Source organism: Dromiciops gliroides, chromosome 3 (assembly GCF_019393635.1).
Source record: "Dromiciops gliroides isolate mDroGli1 chromosome 3, mDroGli1.pri, whole genome shotgun sequence".
NCBI lineage: Eukaryota > Metazoa > Chordata > Mammalia > Microbiotheria > Microbiotheriidae > Dromiciops > Dromiciops gliroides.
The window spans coordinates 620891350-620916264 of record NC_057863.1 but is presented as its reverse complement, the minus strand read 5'-3'; the positions used below and the strand labels follow the sequence as shown (position 1 = coordinate 620916264).

Sequence of the window (24915 nt, the reverse complement as noted above, 5' to 3'; positions counted from 1 at the left end):
ACATTCACCCAAGAGAGAAAGCAGCTTCAAGGAGTATGACCCCTTGCACCAAAGAAGAATGTCAGCTATAGATTCAGAAAAGGACTTTAAGACAATAAAATATCATAAATTGAGAGTTACTTTTTAATTAATTTATTTTGTGGGGCAATGCTATACATGTAATCCCACATGAATGCCTCCCTACCATTGTGCTCTAAATTTGAATTCACTCTTCCCAAAGATGTTGTCTATATCTGTGGAAGAATATGCCCCAGGATTTGGGGGGGTAATATTTTGTACCAATTGCTTCTTGCTGTGTCAGTTGTGGGCTGATTTTTCTTGGGAAGCACACTGGTGGGGGTTCACAAACTATAGTAGTAGGAGAAGGCACTCACAGATGCACTTATAGAATAAGAGAGTAGTAGTTTCCTCTTTTGGGACCCAGTTAGTGTGCTAGCTGGAGGAAGATTCCATGGGAAGTGTTACAAAACAATAAAAATCAGAATAAAGATGAAGTTTGTAACTGAAATAACTCCATCTTAACTTATGTAATCAAGCTATTGATGATAGAAAAAATGGGATATAGATGAAAGAAAGGACACAGATTACAATAATTTCATATGGAAGTTTAACCAGTAGAAATAAATTGCTATCATGAGATCAAAAAGAGCCTTAAAAGTGTCTTATGTGGAAAACACTTGGCTTACTTGCCAATGAGAAAGATGTGGAAGCCAAGGGCAATGACAGTTTAAAATAAAAACTCTTTTTTAAGATCTTCTAGGAAAGGCAATGCAAGATTATAAGCAACAGCACAATTAAATAGAGGCAGTGGAGAATAAAACTAGTCCAAAGAAAAGTTGACAATAGACTCAACTAAGCAAAATCATCCCAAGGGAATTTAAGGATGAAAATGGAAGAAGGATATGAAAAGAATGATAATGAAAGGAAGGCTTTCACAGACTTTTTATCCCTCTTTTTTTCACCTTCAAGGACTGTGCTGCCACCAAACTTATACTCACATAATGGATCCAGATTTCCTTGTAGAATAGATAAAAAATGTCACTGTGATTATGGTAGTGGAGGAACAAACATTTATTAAGTGCCTACTATACACATGACACTGCTAAGCTCTTTACAAATGTCATCTCATTTGTTCTTAAGAGAACAAAGAGAAGGAAAGCAGATAGATTAGCCCAAGTATTCCCAGATGAATCCATCTCACAGGAGGCAGAGTTCTCAGGTAATTGAGGGATCAGTTTTCCCTTGTAGAAGGGCAATATTCCAAAAACATAGGGAAAATGTCTTGGGATTCAATGCCATGAAAAGGCAACTCAGCCATCCTGAGTGCCTACTTTTCTGTCTACACAACTTTTGAATGAGAATAATATATGGATATATCCAGAGAATCCTCAGTTAAAGGACATATAGATTTTCCCAAGCACTATCCCACAGTAGACTACTTTCACCAACATGACTGCAACATGCAGAATATACCATTCTACGGTCTTATTATTTGTTGGCTATCTTTGAAAAAAATATTTATATTCATCCAATTATTATTGTGTCTGTGAGCCATGGAATGCTACATTCACAGATGAATTAAGAATTAGTATCACCATTCAGAGAACAGCAGAAAGGCCCATGGGGCAGTTGAGTCGGCTATAGTGTGTTACATATAAGGACCTATGAAGACCTGGATTAAAGGGTGTCATCAAAGAAATGCATGATTTCAAGAGACAATGGTGAATGTGAGGGAGAACCACTGGACAGCCAGCATGCTCTGCTAGAGAAAGCAAAGTCAGCCTACCCCGAGCCCAGTATTTTGGCTGTATGCACTAATGCACCTCTAGACCAGAACCTTTTGTAGGGTTATGCTATCTGTCATCAAGTATTTTGAAGGGCTGTCACAGAGGAATGGTTAGACTTGTTTTAGTTGGTCTCGGGAGGGGTAGAAGGAGAGGGGAGAATTAAGAACAGTCGATAGAAGCTGAGGAGGCAGATTTTAACTTGATTTAAAGAGAAAGTTCCTGGGGCAGCTAGGTGGTGCAGTGGATGGAGCGCTGGCCCTGGAGTCAGGAGTACCTGAGTTCGGATCCAGCCTCAGACACTTGACACTTACTGGTTGTGTGACCCTGGGCAAGTCACTTGGCCCCAATTGCCTCACTAAAAAAAAAAAAAAGAAAGAAAGTTCCTGATGGCAAGAACTGTCCAAGAGCTGAATGGGCAGCTTCTTGGGAGGGGGTTTGTTCTCCATTGCTTGAGTAAAGGCCAAATGACCCATCATTGGGGACACTCAAGGTGGGATGGGTTGGACTTGATGTCCTCTGAGGGGTGCAGGCCAACATTTGCCTGATTTTAGAACGTGGACCTGGAAAGAAATTATTTAACCTTTATACTGGGGCAATACAATGGTGTCTTGGTTGGTGTGGGTAGGCTGTAACTCATTACAAAATGGAAATCATGAAGGGAAAGCAAAACAAATGAATGTCATCAAAGAAACAGAAAGAGGAATGTGAGTTATCTTTGGAGGCTGTCAGCTGTAGGGGCCATATCCCAGTATTGGGTGGTTTTATTAATTGTTGAGGTTCTTTTTTTTGTTTGTTTGTTTTTTTGTTTTTTGGTGAGGTGGAGCTAGGGAGGCAGCCACGTGATACAGTTCATAGAGTACTGGACTTTATAGTCAGCAAGTTGTTGCTGTTGTTGTTCAATCATTTTCAACTCTCTGTGACCCCATTTGGGTTTTTTTTTTTGTTTTTGTTTTTTGGTTTTTTTGGCAAAGATACCAGAGTGGTTGGCCATTTCCATCTCCAGCTCATTTTACAGATGAGGAAACTGAGGCAAACAGGGTTAAATGACTAGTCCAGGCTCACACAACTAGTAAGTGTCTGAGGCCAGATTTAAATTCAGGAAGAGAAGTCTTTCTGACTCCAAGCCTAGCGCTCTATCTACTGTACCCCAGCAATACCTGAGTTCAAATCCTGCCATAGAGACTTCCTGCTTGTGTGACCATAGGCATCTCACTTCTTCAGTTTCCCCTTTTGTAAAATGTGGCCAATAGTAGTACCTACTTTCGAGCTGTTGTGAGGATTGGGTGAGGTAATGTGAAGCACTTGAAATACTATATAAATGCTAGTTACTAGAAGGGAAAGTATGGTGGGAGCATGGGAGATTATCAAACAGCGATTGTGGTGCAAAGAACAAAATGCATTAATAAGACTTCCAAAATGACAATAAAACCATTCCTTAGATGACTCCTTCCATGAGACTTTCATGTCTTCCTTATCCATCTGGAGCTCCATGCCAACACCCCCTCATTTCTATCACTTAGTCAGCCCCTTTTAATTCTTAGGCATTTGCTTCTAAGAAATATTATGTTTGCAGTCTAAGCTCCTGGATGGTGGAATCTCCTACCTCCTGCAGAACTGGGCACAGAGAAGGCAGATGAGGGTTTGAATAATGATGTGCTCATCAGCCTTGGACTTCCTCCAACATCTTGACAACAGACTCCATCCTACGTGCAACCTTATACCCTGAGAGAAGCAGGCATTTCACAGCTATTTAATTCTGCCTGGTCTTTGCCTCCTCTCCAAATAAAGATGGACAGTCACGCCCACTAGGAAAATGGCTTCAGTGCTTATGTGTTTGAAGGGCCAGTCACAACACAACAGCCAAGATTCCAATAAGCTATAAAGATAAGTACTCTTGTCAGCAAGGAATTATTTACACCGATAAAACTGAAGAAGGATATAATCCTTTATTTACTATCAGATACAGTCCTCTGAAAAAAGCCAATCTGAGCAGGGAAAACAACTTGAAGGAATGAGGGCCATTGGCTCAGCTGAGATCAGAGCCAGAACTAGGTCCTGAGACTGGAGATTTCCCCCAAGGTTCCAAATTTGGAGGTTTGCTTTGTAAAGAGAGACAGACACACCCAATGGGAAAGTAGAGCTGGAGGCTTAAATTGGAAGGGCTAGTGACAAGACAGGCAAGATTCCAATGAGCTGATTGTGTCTCTTCAAAGGATCTCCTCCCCCAACCTACTCTGCTTCCTGCCTCTATCCACTCTCCCCCTCCCCCCCACCCCACGCACACTTAGGTTTTGGGGGTTTTTTTATGGTCACTTCTTGGCTAATGAGTGAAGAAATATGGAAAGAATACTTTCTAATAGTACATATTAAGAGAAAGCATGGCATATTGGCTAAAGCCAGGAAGATCTGGGTTCAAGTTCTGATTTAGACAAGTATTGACAATGAATGAGACCCTGGGCAAGTCATTTTAACCTCTTAGTGTCCCGGGCAACTCATGATTTGCTGTTCTTAGAGAACAATGCCATAAAAATTATGGGCTTTGAATTCAGTTAACCAGTCTGGAATTAAATCGCCCCATCTGCATGGTATAATAAGGAAAAAAAACAAAGAAGGGAGGAAGGGGGAAAAATCATTTATTAAGTACCTACTATGTGCTAGCCACTGTGCTAAGCACTTTACAAATCTTATCTCATTTTGTCCTCACAGCATCCCTGTGAGGTGGTTAGGAAGGTGCCCTCAAAATCACAAAGATCTGTGTTTCTGTTCTACCTCTAACATGCATCAGTTGTATGCCCCTGAGCCAGCTGGTCATTTAACGTGAGTTCCATCCCCCTCTACATGCTGCTCTCTAAGATAATAACTTGAAGAGAAGATGCCAACCTATATTGGTAGAAGGAGCTTCCTTAACCCAAAGTTCCCCATACTAATGAAATGATAGGTTCCTATCCCTATATATTCAACATTTATTAAATGCCTACTTTTAGCAAAGCACCATGGGGACAAAGAAAGTCTGGATTAAATGCCATGACCCCTGCCTCAAGGCACTTACCATCTAGTCAGGAGAGAAGACATAATGCAGCAACTCTGCAATATACATGCATGAGTAAGGTATAAAACAAAGTCCACAGTGAGGTTTAGTTGAGGAAGATAATTGCTGATGGAGAGAAATAAGGGCAGGCTTCCTGTGAGAGGCAGCATTTGAGCTGGGCTACAAAATTTGAGGGTGGGTGGGATTTCAGTGTGGCCCTGTCAGCTCTTTTAATATCTAAGATATGTCATCTGAAGAACACAGTTACATCATGCTTGTTACCTAAAAAAACCCATGTGCCATTTAGAAGGCAAAGAACTGGAACAGCTAGGTAGTGCAGTGGATAAAGTTCTGGCCCTGGAGCCAGGAGGACTTGAGTTCAAATCTGACTTAGCACTGTGACCTTAGGCAAGTCACTTAAATCTGTCTTTCCCCTCAAAAGAGGAAAAGAACTAATTCAATGGCTCCTCAGGATCGACTTCATCCTAATAGACCTTCCTTAGGTGGTACACATTATTTTCTTTGTTCTAAAATGTTCTCCAATAGATTGAGGAGACAAAAATCATTACATTAAAACTACTTCTATATAGTAAAGGTTAGCTCTTAATGGATATCTGACTTAGAGAGAGATTAAAGATAAGTGAGCCATTGAGGAAGATAGACAGGGCAATCTGCTGGAGATATCGGGATGAAATGGGAGTGCTTGTGAATGTAGAGGGTTTGCCTTGGCAAGGAAAGGGGCTAACACCTACCTCTTCATGTGGGACGCCTGGTGAAGGGGGTAATAGCAGGGTAAGTCATCGATCTCAGTGATGTGAGACGAGTATGGGAGGAGAAGGAACTCTCAGCCAATGGCTTTTTTTTTTCAGTGAAATGTGAAGCTCCTGCTGAAAGGGTGAGAGGAACGGGAACCATGAGAGGTTTGAGGAGAGATGAAGAGGTTTGGAAGAGGTGCTGCGGAGATTGGGATAGTGAGTGAATTAATAAGGATTACCTTGCAGCAGTAAGGGCCCAGCTGAGATTATATAGCACATTTATGTATGTAACATACATTTGAAAGTTTCACACCTTCTCTAGATTCAGTTAGCAACACACAATTCTGAATTTTTCTTGTTTTCGTGTGTTGCCACGGCAAAGAAGTCATCACCAAATAGTCTACTGCTGAGCCTCTCTGTACTTTACTAGATTAGCCCTCAGAAAATGGAACCAGTCTATTACTATTGCCTCTACAGACATAGATATAAAGTGGGTAGAATGCTGGACTTGGACTCAGGAGGATCTGAGTTCAAGTATTGCCTGAGACACTTACTAAGTAGCTACACAACTAAGGGCAAGTTATTTAACTTTCCTCAGCTTTGGTTTCCTCCTCTATAAATGGGGGTGATAGTGCCTACGTCATTGGGTTATTTTGAGGTTCAAATGAGATAACTTATGGAAAATACTTTGCAAATCCTCAAGTGCTGCATACATGTTAGGTGTTATTGTTACCACTGGGCCATACTTTTTGTCTTTTTCAGCACAATGGATTCCACCAGAGCTTATGCTCCATTGGCAGAGCCTTAGATTCTAGGGTCAACTGCACACCAAGATGAGATGCTAGACTAGGGCAGTGTAGAGTCTTCAAAGTGAATCAAATTAAAGGTCACTCAGCACTCTACTTTAGTCGAAAGATGTTTCTGGGGGAGTACTGGAGTCAGCTCCAACAATTCTCATTGTTAAATTTTCAGCGTAAACATGTGTACCTTGTGAAAGGACAAAAGCTATAATCAGAACCCAGTTTGTTGTGTTGTTGATTGAGTAGACTTAAGAAATTGATGGAGAAAATGCTAATGGCACAAATTAAATGTAAAAATGCCTCATGGGTAAATTTTTTTTCTCTCTTTCCCTCAGAGAGCTGGCAGTTAAACATTTGCCAGCACCTTGCTGTCTCAGATATGCGACACAGTCTAGAACAGTGGAAAGATAAATGGAGGTGGAGTCAGAGCACTTGGGGTCAAAATTCCCTATCTGCTACTCACTACCAGCCTGGCATTGGGAAAGTAATTTATCTCTGCTTTGTTTAATCTGTACAAAATGAGCCCAACCCTCTCCCTATACATCCAATCAGGTACTAAGTATTGGCAACTGCAAATCAGAAAGAATTTCTCCCATGTCTTCCCTCTGAGTTACCTTCCATTTGCACTGACTATATGTTGTATGTACGGAATCACTTCCATATTGTCTCTCACGTTAGACTATAAGCTTCTTGAAAGCAGGGACTTTGATTTTATCTTTTTTTTGGTATCCCCAGTATTAGGTATAGTGTTTGGCACATAATAAATGCTTATCATTGATGATGAGATCTGGAATGTTCTTCTTTCTCCCCTCTGCCTTTTAAAATCCTTGGCTTTGTTTCAAGAATCAATTCATTCATTCAAAGGATTCTTTAAATGCCTGAGGGTGATTTTCCAGGCATTGGTCTAGGTAAGAACTAGGCTACAATGACAAATGTGAAGGTTGGTGTCATCAGGGGGTTTAGTAGATTCAAGTAGAGTCATCCTCCCATACACACATATAATATTACACAGAGATACATAATATATCACATTTCATATACACATATATGCATATAATATACATGCTTTATAGATAACATGCACATGTATAGAGACATATACACCTATGAAATATGCATGCGGCATATAACATACACATACATAACACACATGTTTTATAACATGCTTGGTCTTGTAGATACACATACACACATAATATGCATGTTGTATGCAATATACACCTTATATGTATATGCATCATATACACATTTTATATATAATATACACATTATATGTATATCTGTATATATACTTTAATATACACATAATATATAACATGCACATTATACACATGTATACATATACACATACTATATATATCATATTTGTGTATATCTACACACATCATATATGTGTATATACTTATACACATGTATACACATGTGAGAAATAATTATTACTAATCAATACCTTCGCGGACCCAGAGATGACTTTCTTAGTTCTCCCTCTGTCTCCACTCAAAACACCAGCTATCCTTGAGAGATTCTTTCATTTCATCTGGGTCAAACCCACCGGACCCTAAGCTCACAAAAGGAGCCTTAGGTGGAGACAGATTATTTCTTCTAGATAGCCCAAGGGCTTTGCTGATGAGATTAAGGCTCACCTAGATGAAGGGATTTTGCTCAGAACATCTTGAGTGGGGGTCTTGCATTCCTTTCACTGATATCATCCTTGGACTCATTTTAATACAGCCCACCTTCCAGTCATGTCAACCAATTAGATTTGAATGGTACTGACCAATTAGATTTGTTTCATGTATAATGACCCAATTAGATTTGACTGATGTATAATGTCCTGCCTCTTATAAAAAAGGAATAAAAACCTGGGCAGGTGGCCATGTTGTCAATCTGGGGATCATATGCACTCTTGGGGCCGCATGCTTTTTCTGGGGACCACAAGGAGTTAAGGAAATGCTTGGCCAGTCCCTTACTGATAAAACTGATGAATGGATAATGTGCTTACCCAAAACTTGTGTCTATAGTAACTATTTAACTGTCACACGTACAACTTTGTGGAAGGTGGGTTAGAGTGAGGAGAAAGTTAAGGCAGGAAGAACAAATAGGAGTCTGGTGATAGTTCATATTATTATATCATATAAAGGCAGCTGGATGACTCAATGGATAGAGCACTGGGAGTCAGGAAGCCCTGAATTCAGACACTAGCTGTGTATCTTCTTGAAAGCAGGGGCCCTCGGGGCAGCTAGGTGGCACAGTGGACAGAGCACCGGCCCTGGAGTCAGGGGTACCTGAGTTCAAATGCAGCCTCAGACACTTAACACTTACTAGCTGTGTGACCCTGGGCAAGTCGCTTAACCCCAATTGCCTCACCGAAAAAAGACAAAAAAGAAAGAAAGCAGTGGCCCTCTCTGCACCTTTTTTTTTTGCTTTGTCCTCCTCTCTGGGCACCCTTAGCTCCTAGCACAGTACCTTGTAAATAGATACTTAATAAATGCTTTCTGCATTTGAATTTGGAATCCCAGCCTATGATCATGATATTGGGCCCTGAAGCTGTGTACTCATGATGCAAAATGTCTGCAGCTTGTTAACTTCCTCGGTCCAGATCTGTGGAGGCCTCAGCTGACTATACCTAGCTCCCAGTCTTGAAGTCTATGATCCCTCACTGGCGATTGGAGCCTCTCCTGACTTTTACTCTCTCCTAAACAGAAAATCACAATCTGTCCCCATCCACCCTCTGCTTCAGTCGATCCTCCTTCCTCTCATCTTCTTGCATTTCTGAGCAGCAGCTTTTCATTAGCTGCTTTAGAAACTCTGGTTCTTCCTCATCCATAATGTAACATCCTACTGGCTGAGTGAGGGCAGGCAAAGAAATTCTGTTGGCAGGGCCTGGCTCTCTGCTCAGGTCAGGCATCCATTTCACAGGGAAAATTAGTGCCAGCGTGGCCGTCTCTACATGACAGCTGGCTATGGGGAGTCCCTGAGAGTACTGGCCTGGGAATCAGAAGGCTGTGTATTCAAATGCTACCTTTGGTGTGACCTTAAGCAAGTCACTTAACCACTAGGGGACTCTGTTTCCTCATCTGTGAAATGGGAATAGTAATATCACCTACCTCAAAGGGAGATGAGACAATGTTGCAAATCTTGAAGAGATGAAGTATTATTATTATTATTATTCTTTTTTGCTAAGTTTCTATATTTCCTAGAAAAAAATAAAGGTTTTTTTTTTTTTTTAAAGATGCTTTAAGCCCCCCGCATGGAATTTCATTGATTTTTGACAACTCTGCAAAGCAGATGCTGCAATTATCCTTATTTGACAGGTGGGCAAATTGAGCATCAGACGTGTAGAGCTCTGCCCAAGGTTATACAACTAGTATATTCCCGAAATGGATTTTAAAGCAGAGTCCTCCAAATTCACCATTCTATCCCTTCACTGTGGTGCGTCTCATGGCAAAACTGCAAAAGGCAAAAGCTTAGAGATGGATGTGAGCAAGCTAGGGAAGGACCAACAAGGAGAGGACTCAGCAGGACCCTGGAGGCCGGGAAGAATTGTCCTTGACCGGCCAGAGGAAGTCGGGCCAAATCATTAAACTTCTGGTCGCTTATCTGATGTGAACTGTGTCTGAACCATATCAAATGCTAATAGATTTTCTTCTCTTTTTTTCTGGGTATTTATTGGTATTGAGAGAGAAGTCAGCTGCTGGTATGGAAAATGCTTTTCTCTAAGTGCCGCCATTAAGATAGGAAATCTCTGATCACTTTGGGGTTGATATACCCTCAGCCCTGTGTTGGGCCTACTTGAGCCAAAGTCTGCATTCCTATTGTAGCTTTTACCCAGATTCAAAGGAAAATTTGGGTTTTCTGCCCTAGTGATTCTTCAGGCTGTGACTTTATCATCATCTTTTTTTTCCACATGAGGTGATTTTGTTATAATTTATTGTCTACTAACCTTCATTAAAATGAAATGGGCTTGACCTCATTCTCATCATCAAGCCCTTACAGAATCTTTGCAGCATTTGGAATTTCTCATGGAGGAGTGCTTAGGGTCAGGTCTGAGTTGGTAAAGGGGAGGATGGATGGATTAATGGAGTGATTTCAGGGAGGAAATGTCTCTGATGGCTGCTGGGCACTCAGAGATGGCATCCTAGGATAGAACTGAGGAAGCTGAGGCTTCTGGGACATAGAGGCGAGGCTGGAGATCTCTATGGGTCTAGAGGGCTTCCTGGGGGGAAGAATGGAGCTAGGATATGGCACGTGGAGTTTGGGAAGCAGCTTCTAGGCTGCTCTGGCTGGAATGAAGACTAAACTACATGAAGTGATATGAAGTAAATCTGGGCAGTAGAGAGGCTGGCCCATCCTACTCTGTTGTTGTGTCCGACTCTTTGAGACCCCATTTGGGGTTTCCTTGGCAAAGATACTGGAGTGGTTTGCCATCTCCTTCTTCAGCTTATTTTGGAGAGGAAGTAACTGAGGCAAATAGAGTGAAGTGACTTGCCCAGGGTCACACAGCTAGTAAGTGTCTGAGGTGAGATTTGAACTCAGGTCCTCCTGACTCCAGGTGTAGCACTCTATCCATTGCATCACTTGGCTGCCCATAGTACTCTGGGGTCCTTCTAATTTTTAGGAGATTTTCCCTTATGTAGGTTGCAGTGCACAACCTGATGCCCCCTTTCTTCCTACCTTCCCTGTTACTGTCAAAGCTGTGGCCCACCTCTCAGTCATCCAGGTTCACAACCTAAATGTCATCCTCAAGCCCTCATTCCTTCTCACCCCGCCATAAGCAATTTGTTGCTAAGACCTGGTGTTTCATAACATATCTTACAGCTTCCCTATTCTCTCTTTTGACACAGCATCTACCTTGGTGCAGGTCCTCATCACCTCAACCTCAACCATTGCAAGAGCCTCCAGGTTGGTCACTTGCTCCCTGCTCCAGTTACTCTCCACTCAGCTGTCAAGTTGCTTTTGTTGCTCAGGGCTGACCATGCCATCTTCCCCCTGCCTCCATTCAATGAGATCTAGCAATTCTCTGTTAACTCCAGGGTCAAATCTACCCTCTGCCTGGTGTTCAAAGCCTTTCCTATCCTGGCCCCTTCGATCCTTCCAGTTTATAATACCTTACTCCCCTCCTTGTCTTCTGCAATCGAGTGACACTGGTCTCCTCATTATCCCTCCCATTGAACACTCCATCTCCCAACTCCACCATCCACATCATACTCCTTTACTGGGGACATCCTCCAAAGCTTGTGTTGGACCTCTGCCTATTGGCTCTCTACAGGACATCCTCCTTTGGTGAGCTCATCACCAAGCTTCCCTGGCATTGGTGGTCTCCCTACAGCTGGCTCACAGATCGATACATCCTGCCTTAGGCTCTCTTCTGAGCCCCAGTCCTGTGTCACCAACCACCTATTAGACATCGATAACTAGACGTCAATTCACTATCTTCCACCTCATATCCCAACCAAGCGAATCCTTCTTCTGAGTTTCCATTTCTTATCAAAGAAACCATTGTCTTTCTAGCCTTCATCTTCATCATTTCCCTTCCCCAGCTGTTAGTGCCTTTTTTTCACCAAATTATATTTTATTTATTTTGCATTTTTAAGTATATAATTATTCTATAAGCTGTTATTTGTCCTTTGTTTCCAAAGAGGACCATGACATCAGGGTGATGCCATGACTGGCATTGAATTGGATTTGAGTGAGGGAGGTCTGTGCAAGGTCACCAACCTCACTCTTTCTTGCAGAGCCACCTAGGTCCAGTGGCAAGATATACATCAGGATGACTGGAGATGGTGCCAGATGTTTAAGGCAATTGGGGTTAAGTGACTTACCCAAGGTCATACAGTAAGTGTCTGAGGTGAGATTTGAACTCAGGTTCTCTTGACTCCAGGGAGAGTACTTTATCCACTGTAGTGCCACCTAGCTGCCCCATTCTGTAAATTAAGAATAATAGCTAGCATTTATATAGCACTTTAAAGTTTGCAAAGTGGTTTACAAATATTATCTCATATTTTGCTCACAACAGCCTTGGTGTTATTATTATCTCCAATTTATAGATGAATAAATGGAGGCATTTGGATAATACAACTAGTAAGTGTCTAAGGCAGGATTTGAATGTAGATCTTCATGATTTTAGGCCCAGCAATCTATCCCTTGATAGCATGGAAACTACTTAAAAGCAGAGACTATTTAATTTTTATCTTTATATCACTGGCACCTATATAGTGCCTAGTGTATAATGGGTGCTTTATAAATGCTTCCTGATTGATTGGTTAGGAGCAGCCAGTTAGCAGCATTGATTAGGAGCAGCTAGGTGGCACAGTGGATAGAGTACTGGACCTGGAATCAGGAATACCTCAGTTCAAGTCTGGCTTTAGATACTTATTAGCTCTGCGACCCTGGGAAAGCCACTTAACCCTGTTACCCTCAGTTTCCTCATCTGTAACATGAGCCGAAGAAGGAAATTGCAAAGCACTCCAGTATCTCTGCCAGGAAAACCCCAAATAGGGTAATGAAGAATAGAACTTGACTGAAAAACTACTGAGCAAAACTTGGTTGTTTCTATATTCCCAAAGAGCTGCAAATGTTGAGAATGAGCGTGCCTTCTAAATTTCTGTCCCTGGGACAAAATCCCAGTTGCCCTGGTCTGGCTGAGGCTCTAGTCTTGTCTTTCTTTACCAAGAGATATTAATTTTCATTATTAGCTGTGGTAAAGAGGGGCAAAACCTTCTATCGTCAGCATCAGATATGTAGGAAGATTTTTATTCCTTCATTTAGCTTTCATTTATTAAATTATTTATTTTTTAAAGAAATGCCTGAATTATTTCTGCTCCATTTATTTAATAAGACTGGGTTTAAGGACGAATTGGAAACCTGTGAACATTTGAATGCAGAGTTTACTGTAGAATTTCAGATAGAAAAAAAGCTTGGTAACCCCCCAAGATAAATGTGCCTGTTAGTTCATACCCATGGACCATTTGAGTGACAAAACTGTAAAATTCCTAACATTTCCAAGCCGTGGGTTGGGGGAGAGGGTATTATTCTATGTTAATCTTCTATACCTTTCTGTAAAAATATATAAAAGCCAGTCTAAATGACAGCTGGACTTGCCTCCCTGAAATGGGTGTTTTGGGTCATGTTATCATTATTTCATGTTCTATGTGGTCGGATGAAAGAAAATGGGGCCATCACTTGGTACGCTGTCATTCTCCTGCCCCTTTCCTGGAAACATTACGGAATTTTATGTGAACATTCTATTTTTGCTAATGAAACGAAAATGCTGAGATTTGTAATTTATTCCTTACTCCGGCACATGAATGCGCCATCTTTGCCAGCAGCCCCTAAATAAATACTTGTTAATGGATGGTGGGATTCAAATGATCTTCTTTATATAAATAAGCCAGGCATGGAAATGCTTTTTCTCTGCAGCCATAGACCAAGAGAATGCAAAATAAATTTGACTTCTATTCCTGTTTTTAAAAAAAAACAAAAACACAGTAACTTACCAGAGAACTGTTTTAAAGGAGTCAATTTCTTAAATTTAGGTAGGTAAGGAAGTGTATTTGCTTGTTAATCTGTCACATAGGCTTCATGCCCTTCCTCTGATTGGTTGGTTCCTCCAGTAACCCCCATGTAAAGCAAAGTGCCCATTCCAGTGAAATTCACTCCTTCCTTCCTCTCTGGATTCCATTCCTGCCCCTCTGGAAATTTTTCGTCACTTGAGAGTACATTCTTGGGGGCAGCTATGGGGCACAGTAGATAAAGCACCGGTCCTGGATTCAGGAGGACCTGAGTTCAAATCCATCCTCAGATACTTGATGCTTACTAGTTGTGTGACCTTGGACAAGTCCCTTAACCCTCATTTCCCCACAAACAAAGAAACAAAAAAACAAAAAAGAGAATAGATTCTCCCTTAGCTCTTTGCTTTTTGATTTCTCATGTGTTGTTGTTCACTTGTGTTTGACTCTGTGATCCCATTTGGGGTTCTCTTGGCAAAGCTACTAGAGTGGTTTGTCATTTCCTTCTCCAGCTCATTTTGCAGATGAGAAAACTGAAACAAACAGGGATAAGTGACTTTCCCAGGGTCACATAGCTGGTAAATATCTGGGGCCAGATTTAAACTTAGGTCTTCCTGACACCAGACTGGACACTCAATTCACTGAACCACCTAGCTTCCCTCTTGTATGTTATCTTCCTCTATGAGAGCATAAACGCCTTGAGGGCAGGAACCATCCTTGTTTTTGCTTATATTTCTATTCCCATTGTTCAGCACAGTACCTGGCATGTAATTTTAATAAATACTTCTTGATGATGTGATTTTAACACAAGGGTCCCATTAGTATTGTTATATTTAAAATGAGAGCTGAACATACAGACCATGTATACTAAGGCTTCCTGATTTCCTTGGCCAGCCCCAAGATCCTTTGTGACCTCATCTGCCTCCCTGGCTTTCTCCCTGTCCAGCTCCTTAAGCCCCAGGTAGGCACAGGATGTTGTGCTCATTTGCTGAGATTTATGGGATGCTTTGGGGTTTGCAGAGCCCATTCCTTGCAGATGTAAGGAATGTACACTCCAGTACCAAACTCCCAGTCTTCCTCCCCACCCTCTCAGTCTTCCTTTTTTTTTTTTTTGGAGGGGCAATGAGGGTTAAGTAACTTGCCCAGGGTCACACAGCTAGTATGTGTCAAGTGTCTGAGGCCAGATTTGAGCTCAGGTCCTCCTGAATCCAGGGCCAGTGCTTTATTCACTGAGTAACCTAGCTGCCCCCTTCTCAGTCTTCTTGACTCCAATATTCATGCTTATCATATGAGGTCTTCCCTGATCCCTGCAGGAATTCTTCCTCCATCTTGAAATTACTTTGCATTGACTTTATCTGTTTCCTATGTATTCCCTCCCAAGAGTGTAAATTCCTTAATGGCAGAAAGTGCTTTTTTGTTTTTATCTTTATATGTCAAGGTTCTAGCATAACGCCTTCCATCTATAAACCAGTGTCTCTCTTTCCCCTGTCCTTTCCCCACCCTGAAAAGCTCTAGGCTAATGCTGATTTGGTTTAATCTTTGGAGTTGACCCTGAAAGATCAATATTGGGTGCAGCTAGGTGGCAGAGTGGATAAAGCACTGGCCCTGGATTCAGGAGGACCTGAGTTCAAATCCAGCCTCAGACACTTGACAGTTACTAGCTGTGTAACCCTGGGCAAGTCATTTAACCCGCATTGCCATCCAAAAAAAAAGAAAAAGGAAGGAAGGAAGGAAGGAAGGAAGGAAGGAAGGAAGGAAGGAAGGAAGGAAGAAAGAAAGAAAGAAAGAAAGAAAGAAAGAAAGAAAGAAAGAAAGAAAGAAAGAAAGAAAGAAAGAAAGAAAGAAAGAAAGAAAGAAAGAAAGAAAGAAAGAAAGAAATCTTTTGGGCTTATTATGCTCCCCCCCTGGAATTTCTATTGGGAAATCTCCAAGCATAACTTATGTGGAGCTCACATCTTAGATATTCACAAATGTAAATAACAGGGTCCCCAACTCCGCTTTGAGCATCCAAGGTAACATGCATATTGGTAGAGGGCCATCTTTCTTTCACCCCTAGGAAATGCAGAACGACCCATGGGAATCCAGAAATTGAAATAAGAAACATATAAGGGATTCACAGTTACCCACAAACCATTCTTTGCTTTCCTGGTGGGTCTTATTTTTACATCAGCACCTTAGACCTTTTCCTAATTCAGGGTCACCTTGTAATAGGATTCCATTTAGGAAAGAACTGTACTTGGAGTCATTCCTGAGCCAACCACCTGATATTATGGTGAATCTCTGGCTCTCCCTCAGTTTCCCACATAGTCTCTTCCAGTCAGTTAGTCAATAAATACTCGTTAAGTATCTGCTATGCTCCAGGCACTATGCTAAGTGCTGGCAATTCAAAGAAAGGCACAAGGTAGCCTCTGGTCCCCAAGGAGCTCACAGTCTAATGGTGGAGAAAGCATGCAAACAAGCACCTACAAATAGACAGGATAAATTGGAGGTAGTCAATGGAGGGTAGGCTTTAGAATGAACAGGGATTGGGAAAGGCTTCTTGTAGAAGGTGGGCTTTTAGCTGAGACTTGAAGGAGGCCAGGGGGTGAAGATGAAGGGGGAGAACATTCCTGGCATGGAGGACAGCCAGGGAAAATGACCAGTCAGGGGCCACAGGGTCTTGTTTGAAGGAGGCAAGTGTTACTGGATCAAAGAGCATTTGGTAGGGGGAAGGGTGTAAGGTGTAAGAAGAATGAAGAAAGGGAGAAAGGCAGTGCTAGGTGACGAAAGGCTTTGAACGCCAAATAGATGTAGGGCTATTGAAAGAGAACCCTTTCCATCAGACCCATTGTTGTTGTTTGTCCTTCTTTCTTAAAGAGGACCATCATATCAGAGTGATGTCATGACTTACACCGAATTGGATTTAAGTGAGGGAGGGCTGTGCAAGGCCACCAGCCTCACTCTCTTCTCCAGAACCATCTGGATTCCTTGGCAATAAAATGAAATAAAATAAAATAAATGAATATATATATATATATATATATATATATATATATATTCATTCATTTATTTATATGCAGGATGACTGGAAACAACCCTGGATGTTTGAAGCAACTGTGGTTAAGTGACTTGCCCAAGGTCACATAGCTAGTGTCAGAGGTGAGATTTGAACTCTGGTCCTTCCAACATCAAGGCTACTGCCCTATCCACTGCACCACCTAACTGCCTCCCGATTTATCAGACCCATACTGTCTGAAGAACTCACAGTAACAATGGAAAGCAAAACATGGATTTTCTGATTTTTTATTTATAGACTTAGGCTCCTACTGCTAACCTAGCTTTGGTGGGGAGGACACATGAAAATTTCTTTTTTGGTTTCCAAAAGGACTCTTTTTCAAGAACTCACTCCTTTTAAGGGGCAGATCTCTGAATTCTGGAACTTGGCTGTTAATCTCAAGGGCATCCTTCTCACAAATTGCCTCCTTTTATTGATGGGGCCACCATCCTCATGGGCACTCGAGCTTAAAAATGTAAAATCATCTTTGATTCCTCTCTCCCTTTAGCCCTCATATTCAGGCATTTAGCAAAATCTGTGTATTCTATCTCCAAAACATAAGATTTTAGTTCTTGAGCTGAAATGGATCTTAGAGGTATAACCCAACCCCTTGATGTTACAGATGAGGAAACTGATATTAAAGGATGGGAAGTAATGTGTTAACTGACCTGCTCACCTACCACCTAATAATCAGAAGAGGAAGGATTTGAACTCAGAACCTCTGTCTCTGGAGTCATTACTCTTTTACCTATATATTGTACTGTTTCCCCATCCATCCCCGCTATCCAGTCTCATTACCACTGCCTTAACTCAAGTCTTTTTCACTTTTTACCTGCACTACTAAAATAACCATTTGACTGGCCTTCCAGCCTTCAGTCTCTCTCTCTTCTGCAAACCATCCTTGCTACAACTGACACAATAATCTTCCAAAAGCACTGTTTCAAACCACCAACCTTAATCAACAAATATTTATTAAATACTTACTGTGTGTCAGGCATCATACTAGATGCTGGAAATGCAAAGAAAAAAAATTAAAATTCCTGTACCTATGAAACTTACATTCTATGGGGAGCTCAGAGGGGGGACACACTACAGTAATACATGTATAAAATATATACAAATGAATTTAAGGTACATTTTAGGTGGGATGAGAGCACCAACCACTGGGAAGGGGAAATCAAAAAAAGGGGAAGATGTCATTTGAACAAAACTAAGGATTTTAAAAGGTGAGTGTGAGGTAAGAGGGCATTCCAGACAGCTCATAGGCACTAAACTCCTTGAGAAGCCTGTCTACAGTCAGGTCCTCCACTTCTTTTCCTCTCATTCTTTTCTCAACTCTATTCAGTTTGGCTTCTGACCTCATCATTCAACTGAAAATGTTCTCTCCAAAGTTACTAAGAATCTCTTAATTGTCAAATCCAATGGCCTTTTCTTAATCCTCATTCTGGTGGACCTCTCTGTAGCCTTTGACACTGTTGATGATTCTCTTCTTGATTCTCTTCTCTAGGCCTTTGTGACACTACTTTCCCTGGTTCTCCTTCTACTTATCTGATCAATATTTCTAAGTCTTCCTTGTTTGATCTTTATCCAGGTCATGTCCATTAACTCTAGGATTTACCCTAAGGATTTATCTTGGACCTCTATACTATTTTGGTTGGTGACCTCATCAGCTTCCATGAATTTAATGATCATCCGTGAACAAAGAACTCTCAGATCTTTTCATCCAGACCCATCCTTTCTCCTGAGCTCCAGTCTCCCAACACCAACTTCCCATCAGACATCTTGAATTGGATGTCCAGTTGACATCCTAAACTCCCAAATTGAACTCATCATCTTCTCCCAGCCCACTCTTTCCCTTCTTCCTAACTTCTCTGTTATTTGTCAAGGGTACCTCCATCTTACCAGTCACCTAGGACTCTCAACCTATGTGTCATTCTCAACTGCTCACTTTCTTTTATGTTCAACAATCAATCTGTTGCCAAGCCCTACTGTTTCTACCTTTATTTAATCTCTTTTATATGCCTCTTTATCTCTTCTGACACTGCCACCATCTTGGATTGGTATCATTACTCCATCCCTTAATAATCACAGTAGCCCTCTGTTTGGTCTTTCTTTCCCCAAATCTATCTCTCTCTCTCTCTCTCTCTCTCTCTCTCTCTCTCTCTCTCTCTCTCTCTCTCTCTCTCTCTCTCTCTCTCTCTCTCCCCCTCCCTCCCTCCCTCTCTCTCCCTCTCTCTCCCTCCCTCCCTCCCTCTCTCTCCCTCCCTCCCTCCCTCCCTCTCTCTCCCTTTCTCTCTCTGTGTTTTAATCTCAAAAGTATTTTTTTTAAATTTTCCAGTTACATGTAAAGATATTTTTCAATTTCTCCAAATCTTTCCCCATATTAGCCAATCCTCTCCTCAGCTATCAGTGATCTTCCTAACATATGGGTTTGGCCATGTTATTGCCCTTACTCGATAAAATTCAGTGGCTCTCTATTACCTCTAGGACCTAATATAAAAACTTCTGTTTGGCTTTTAAAACCCTCCATAACCTGCCCCTTTCCTACCTTTCCAGTCTTCTTATATTTTACTACTCTCAATATTTTCTGGTATCTAGTGACACTAGACTTCCTGTTCTTTAAATAGGGTAGTCCATCTCTTGACTCCATGTCTTTGCATTGGCCTTCTCCCATGCCTAAAATGCCCTCCTTGCTATCAACTTTTGGCTTCCCTAGCTTCCTATAAGATTCCATTCAAATCCTGTCTTCTTCAAGAAAGCTCCCCTGTTCCATTTCCCCTTCCCATGACCAATGCCCTCTTTCTAGGACAACCTCTAATTTACCCTGTTTCTGTCCTGTATGGACACAGTTACTTCCATGTTCTCTCTCCCATTAAAATGTAAGCTTCCTGAAAGTAGGAACTGTTTTCACCATTTTCTTTGGTCTCCTTAATCCCTGGTACATAATTAGTGCTTAATGAGCATTTGTTGACTTGACTTGATGGAGATGGCAGGCAGAGCATCATGTATGAGAACCAGTAAGAAGGCTGCTTTGTCTGAACCATAGAGTACAGGAAGGAGAGTAATGTATAATAAAATTGAAAAAATCAATTGGGACCAGGTTTAGAAGGGTTTTAAATATGAAACGAGGACCTTATATTTGGTCCTAGAGATAACAACAACAATAATAGTAATAACATTTTAAAGTGCTTAAAGAATGCTTTAAGGTTTGCAAAGCACATTACAAATATCTTATCCTCATTTTATTCTCAAAATTACCCCGAGGTAGATACTGTTGTTATCTCCATTTACCAGATGAGAAAATGGAGAAAGGCAGAAGTGAAAAGACTTGCCGAAGGTCAGACAGCTAGTAAATATATGAAACTGGATTTGAACTCGAGTCTTCCTGACTCCAAGTCCAGAGAGCTCGGACCACTGTGCCACCTAGCTGCTTTGAGGTCTATCTACCCTGGGCTTCAGCTGCCATACGGGGCATCAGTTTGAAATATACGCATAGTATCATTTGCATAGAAATGAAAATTATATTCATGGGAGCCACTGAGTTCAGCAAGTAAGAGAATGTGTCAAGAGAATGGAGGAGGACCCAGGACAGAGTTTTGTCACCCTCTTGCCAAAGCACCTTCAGCTCTGGCAACCTCTAGGAGAAAGCACTTACTACTCAGGGTGGCACTGAAAGCTCTTCAAATCTGCTTCTCAATGATTTGTCAAGCTGAGTTGTTCTCTGAACTCACTCTCCTATTTCCTGATTCCACACCTTTGAACACACTACTTTCATGCCTGGAATCCATCCCTCCTCACTTCCACTTGCCAGAGTCCCCTTGATCCTCCCAGGCTCACTCAGCTCAGGAGCTTCTGCTTCCCAGAGTCTTTATCTCCAATGAAAAGTGTCTTCTTCCTCATTGAAATGGCTTTGGCCAGATCATTTCTTTGCCCCCATACCTCACTTCTTTGCATCACACTTATCTGTGCACGTCAGGGAATCCTTCTCACATGCTTTCTCCAAAGCCCAGCCCAGGTGTCACCTCCTCCAGGAAACCTCCTGATCACCTCTATTTTGTAGGGATAGGGGGAGGGAAAATTAGAGAGGCAATGTTTCAACACCTAGATTCAATAAACATTGATTAAGCATCTGATATGTGCCAGGCACCATGGATACAAAAGTTTTTTTTTTTTTAAAGTGGCACAATTCTTAACCCCAAGGAGCTTCCATTCTAGATATAAAAATCAATTCAACAAAAATGAAATACTAACTATGAAGTAGGTGTTGGGAATACACAAATTTAAAAAATAAAACAAAACAGTCCTTACTCTCAAGGAGTTTTGCATTCCAGTGGGGGATATAACATACACTGACATATATGTTATATAATACATGCACCTAGATGATACAATGGATACATTTTTGCTGCTGTTGTCCAGTCATTTCAGTTATGTCTGAATCTTCATGAACCCATTTAGGGTTTTCCTCCCAAAGATACTGGGGTGGTTTGCCATTTCCTTCGCCAGCTCATTTTACAGATGAGGAAACTGAGGTAGATAGAGGTTAAGCAACTGGCCCAGGGTCACACAGCTAATGAGTGTCTGAGATCAGATTTGAACTCAGGCCTTCCTGACTCCAGGCTTGGCACTTTATCCATTGCACCCATTCTACTCTGGGATCCCCAGTCCAATGCTCCATCAACTATGCCACTGAACTATTCTAGAATGCACATATACAAATATATTATGATATAGAAATGAAAATATTTTATATGTGTATGAATATGTATATACAAAGTAATAGAAGTTATTTAAAGAGAAAAATGACACTAATGAACAGGGAGGGGAAGCAGAAAAGACTTCACGTAGGAGATGGCACTTGGAGGAATTGTATAAGAAAGATTTTATAATGTACACAAATGAGTGAATTTTAAGGTCTTGAGGGATGGGGGCAAAGACATGATCCAGACAATTCACCAAGCAATCACCAAACACTTAGTAAACCCTTACTGTGTACCAGGCACTGTACTAATACCCTGGGGATGTAAAGGCAAATTTAGAAATACTCTCTGCCCTCAAAAAATTTCCAATCTATTAAGGGGAGAGAAAGTATACACTATAGAATTTTCTCCCCTAACACCCACCTGATTCGATGCCTTTCTCCTTTGTCTCCTGTATTTTTTTTTCCCACAGCTGTGCAGTCCTTACACACTTTAAATGACCAGATCTCCCACTTTGTGGTCACCAAGTCGAAGACCCTAGAGGAGGATAAGGACCCCTTTCTACCTACAGAAAAAGAATCTCTGAAGAATTCAATGGCATTGATGAGACATCTCCTAATGGATGCCCAGGTACAAAGCGCCAAGGAAAAGCCTTTGCCAGAACCTTTGGAATGTCTTTTTTCCCCCACTCCCCTCCTCCAGTGCCTGAATGGGGGGAGGAGGCTGTTCTCTGGGCATCTAATCCGTGGGAACAAGCACAACTTTCACATTCATTGATAGCTGTCTTCTGGCGTGAGACAAATGGCCAGGAAGGAGACGTTCTATGATATGGAAGATTGGATTGTTGAATAGGTCATGTTTCAAGTTCAGGGTTTAAAAAAGCTTGTTTTAAGCCAAAGTCATAGGGCTTTAAAAGAAAAAAAAGAATATAGTTGTTGTCTTTGAGAATCTAGCAAATCCTTTATCTCTGGAAAGGTTAAAATCCATTTACTTGTAAGCTTGACAGTTCACAGCCTTCAAAGGTTCTTGGAGTAAATACTCCCACCTAAAAGCAAAGTCAACTAATGCATGACTTTTGGGTGGGTTGAATAGATTAGCAAGTAAGCAGGCCAGTGTATGGTTTTTGTTTTGTTTTTTACTTGCTAATATATATTATTTGATTTCTATCTTGACTCTCAGGTTTTGTATTTTTGCATATTGTGTCTACTGCTTCATTTGTATTTCATGCACAACTCACAATATTAATAATGTACCTGTTCCTAGCTACACTGGCTTCATCGGTGGGTGATTCCCCCCTGGGAGGCAGGTGGACAAACAGTGGGTATATTAGTAATGGTTTTACATGGTAGAGAAAACCAGTGAAGTTAAGCTTTGTAGAACAGTCTTCTCTGGTCTCCAGCTGTAACCACTTCAGAGTTGGCATTATTTTCCAATAAGTTGACATGAGATCAATTTCCCCTCTTCTCCTTTTGGTTGAACACCACTTAGGAAGGAATTGTCACTGTGTTTTTCTATGAAAAATTTTAGCCCAATATTCCATTTCAGGTTGGATCATTTTGACATCTGACTATTTTTTGTGTAGTAGTGGTTAATAAATACACACATGTGTATACATATACACACATATACCCACACCACACAAAGGCATGTGTGTATATACAGGCATACGTGTATTTACATATACATGTAAAAGTATGCATAAGTGTATATATGTATTGCACATGTATGTACATACTCCTTTATTTTTTTCCTTTTTAACTAGTGACCCTATAACCTGAGTCCCTTATCAATGAGGTCTAGCCTGACAAATCAGGGTTGTTACAGAAAGGATTACTGCTTTAGGTCAGGGTTGGACAAGATGACCTCTAAAACTCCTTCTGAGTCCAAGAGTCTCTGATCCTACCTCTTAACTGGGCAAAGCTTTTAATCATTCCCTGCGCATTAAGGAGGGTTCCATGGGATTTGTGTGCTGAAAATACCCCAAATTATGCAAATCCTTTCATTGCTATTCACAGTTCCCCTCCTCTCTCCTTTACAATGAGTAGCTCACTCATCCCCCCACCCCCCCAACTCTGGAGAGTCTGGTAGAGAATGGAAGTATTCTGCGGCTACAACAGCCAATTTCAAAGCCCAGAGAAAAGAGAAATTTTTAAACAATTTACACAATAAAAGAGAGCAAATTGTCTTCTCTAAGGATTAGTTAGCCCATGTGCAGATCCCCTATGCTTAGGCCCTATTCTGTAGCTAAACACTCCATTTGAAGGAAGCATCTGGATGCATGGCTAACGATATCCTCTGAGCTCCAGGTTGTCAGCCTTCCAGCACATCTGTCCTCCTCCCCCACTGTATCATGTCTGTTCATTTCTAGGACTTGGCTGTGAAAACTGAGCCTCTTATTAAGGACACCCCACTCTCCACCCCCATCAACTCACTTGGCACCTTGAGTCCTGACAGGTCTCTAAGGGAATGAAAGATTCTCTCTCAGGCATTTGTCATGGACTTGGAATTTGTACATTTTTAAGAATGTTCAGGAATGTCAAAGATCCTGTTATCTCCGCTCTCATCCCAAATCAACACCTCTTGGTGTTTTGTTTTCTTGTGTGGAATGACTTGGGGGTGGCAGGGAGGAGACTCTGTATGAGTTAATAATATCCTCCATGGTGGGGGGAATTGAGGATGACTTTCCCATCACACTGGAAAGAGACATGAAAAGCCAAAAAGATATATGTGAATATGTGTAGGTGTACATACATGCACACACACACATGTATGTGTAAGATATATGCGATGTGTGGGTGTATACACATGCATATACACACATGCATGTGTAAGATATATGCGATATGTGGGTGCACACACATGCATACATGCATGGTAAGAGATATGTGGTGTGCGCACACACATATATGCATTGCATGTGCACACATATAGAAACACACTTTATACATGTGTGTATACACATTTGTGTAACCTACAATTCATGTGTGTATATGCACACATTTGTATACATACATGCACACATACAAAGATATCTATATACATACACATATGTACATATCTACACATACATCTTTATAAATATACATATATCTCTCTTTCTATACACACACACACACACACACATTCTCAGAATGCTTTAAGGTTTGAAGATCACTTTCTTTGCACACATCATCTCATATGATCACCTAGATGATGCTGTGAGGTAGGTACCATTCTTATCCAGAGAATCAGCGTTTAGGCTTGGGGATGATAATGATAACTCATTTGCATTGGGTGTGAAAGTCTGCAAAGGACCTTCCTCAT

At 41.2% G+C, this 24915-nt stretch overlaps 1 protein-coding gene across 2 annotated transcripts in view; it reads left to right on the top strand.

Moving 5' to 3' along the window:
* KAZN (kazrin, periplakin interacting protein) overlaps window positions 1-24915 on the top strand; it is a 1448845-nt gene that overhangs the window by 323538 nt on the left and 1100392 nt on the right. For both annotated transcript variants that reach the window (XM_043992483.1, XM_043992482.1), the window contains one exon: window positions 22085-22242. In XM_043992483.1, the coding sequence (XP_043848418.1) occupies window positions 22085-22242 (158 nt within the window). The remainder of the gene's footprint in view (window positions 1-22084; window positions 22243-24915) is intronic.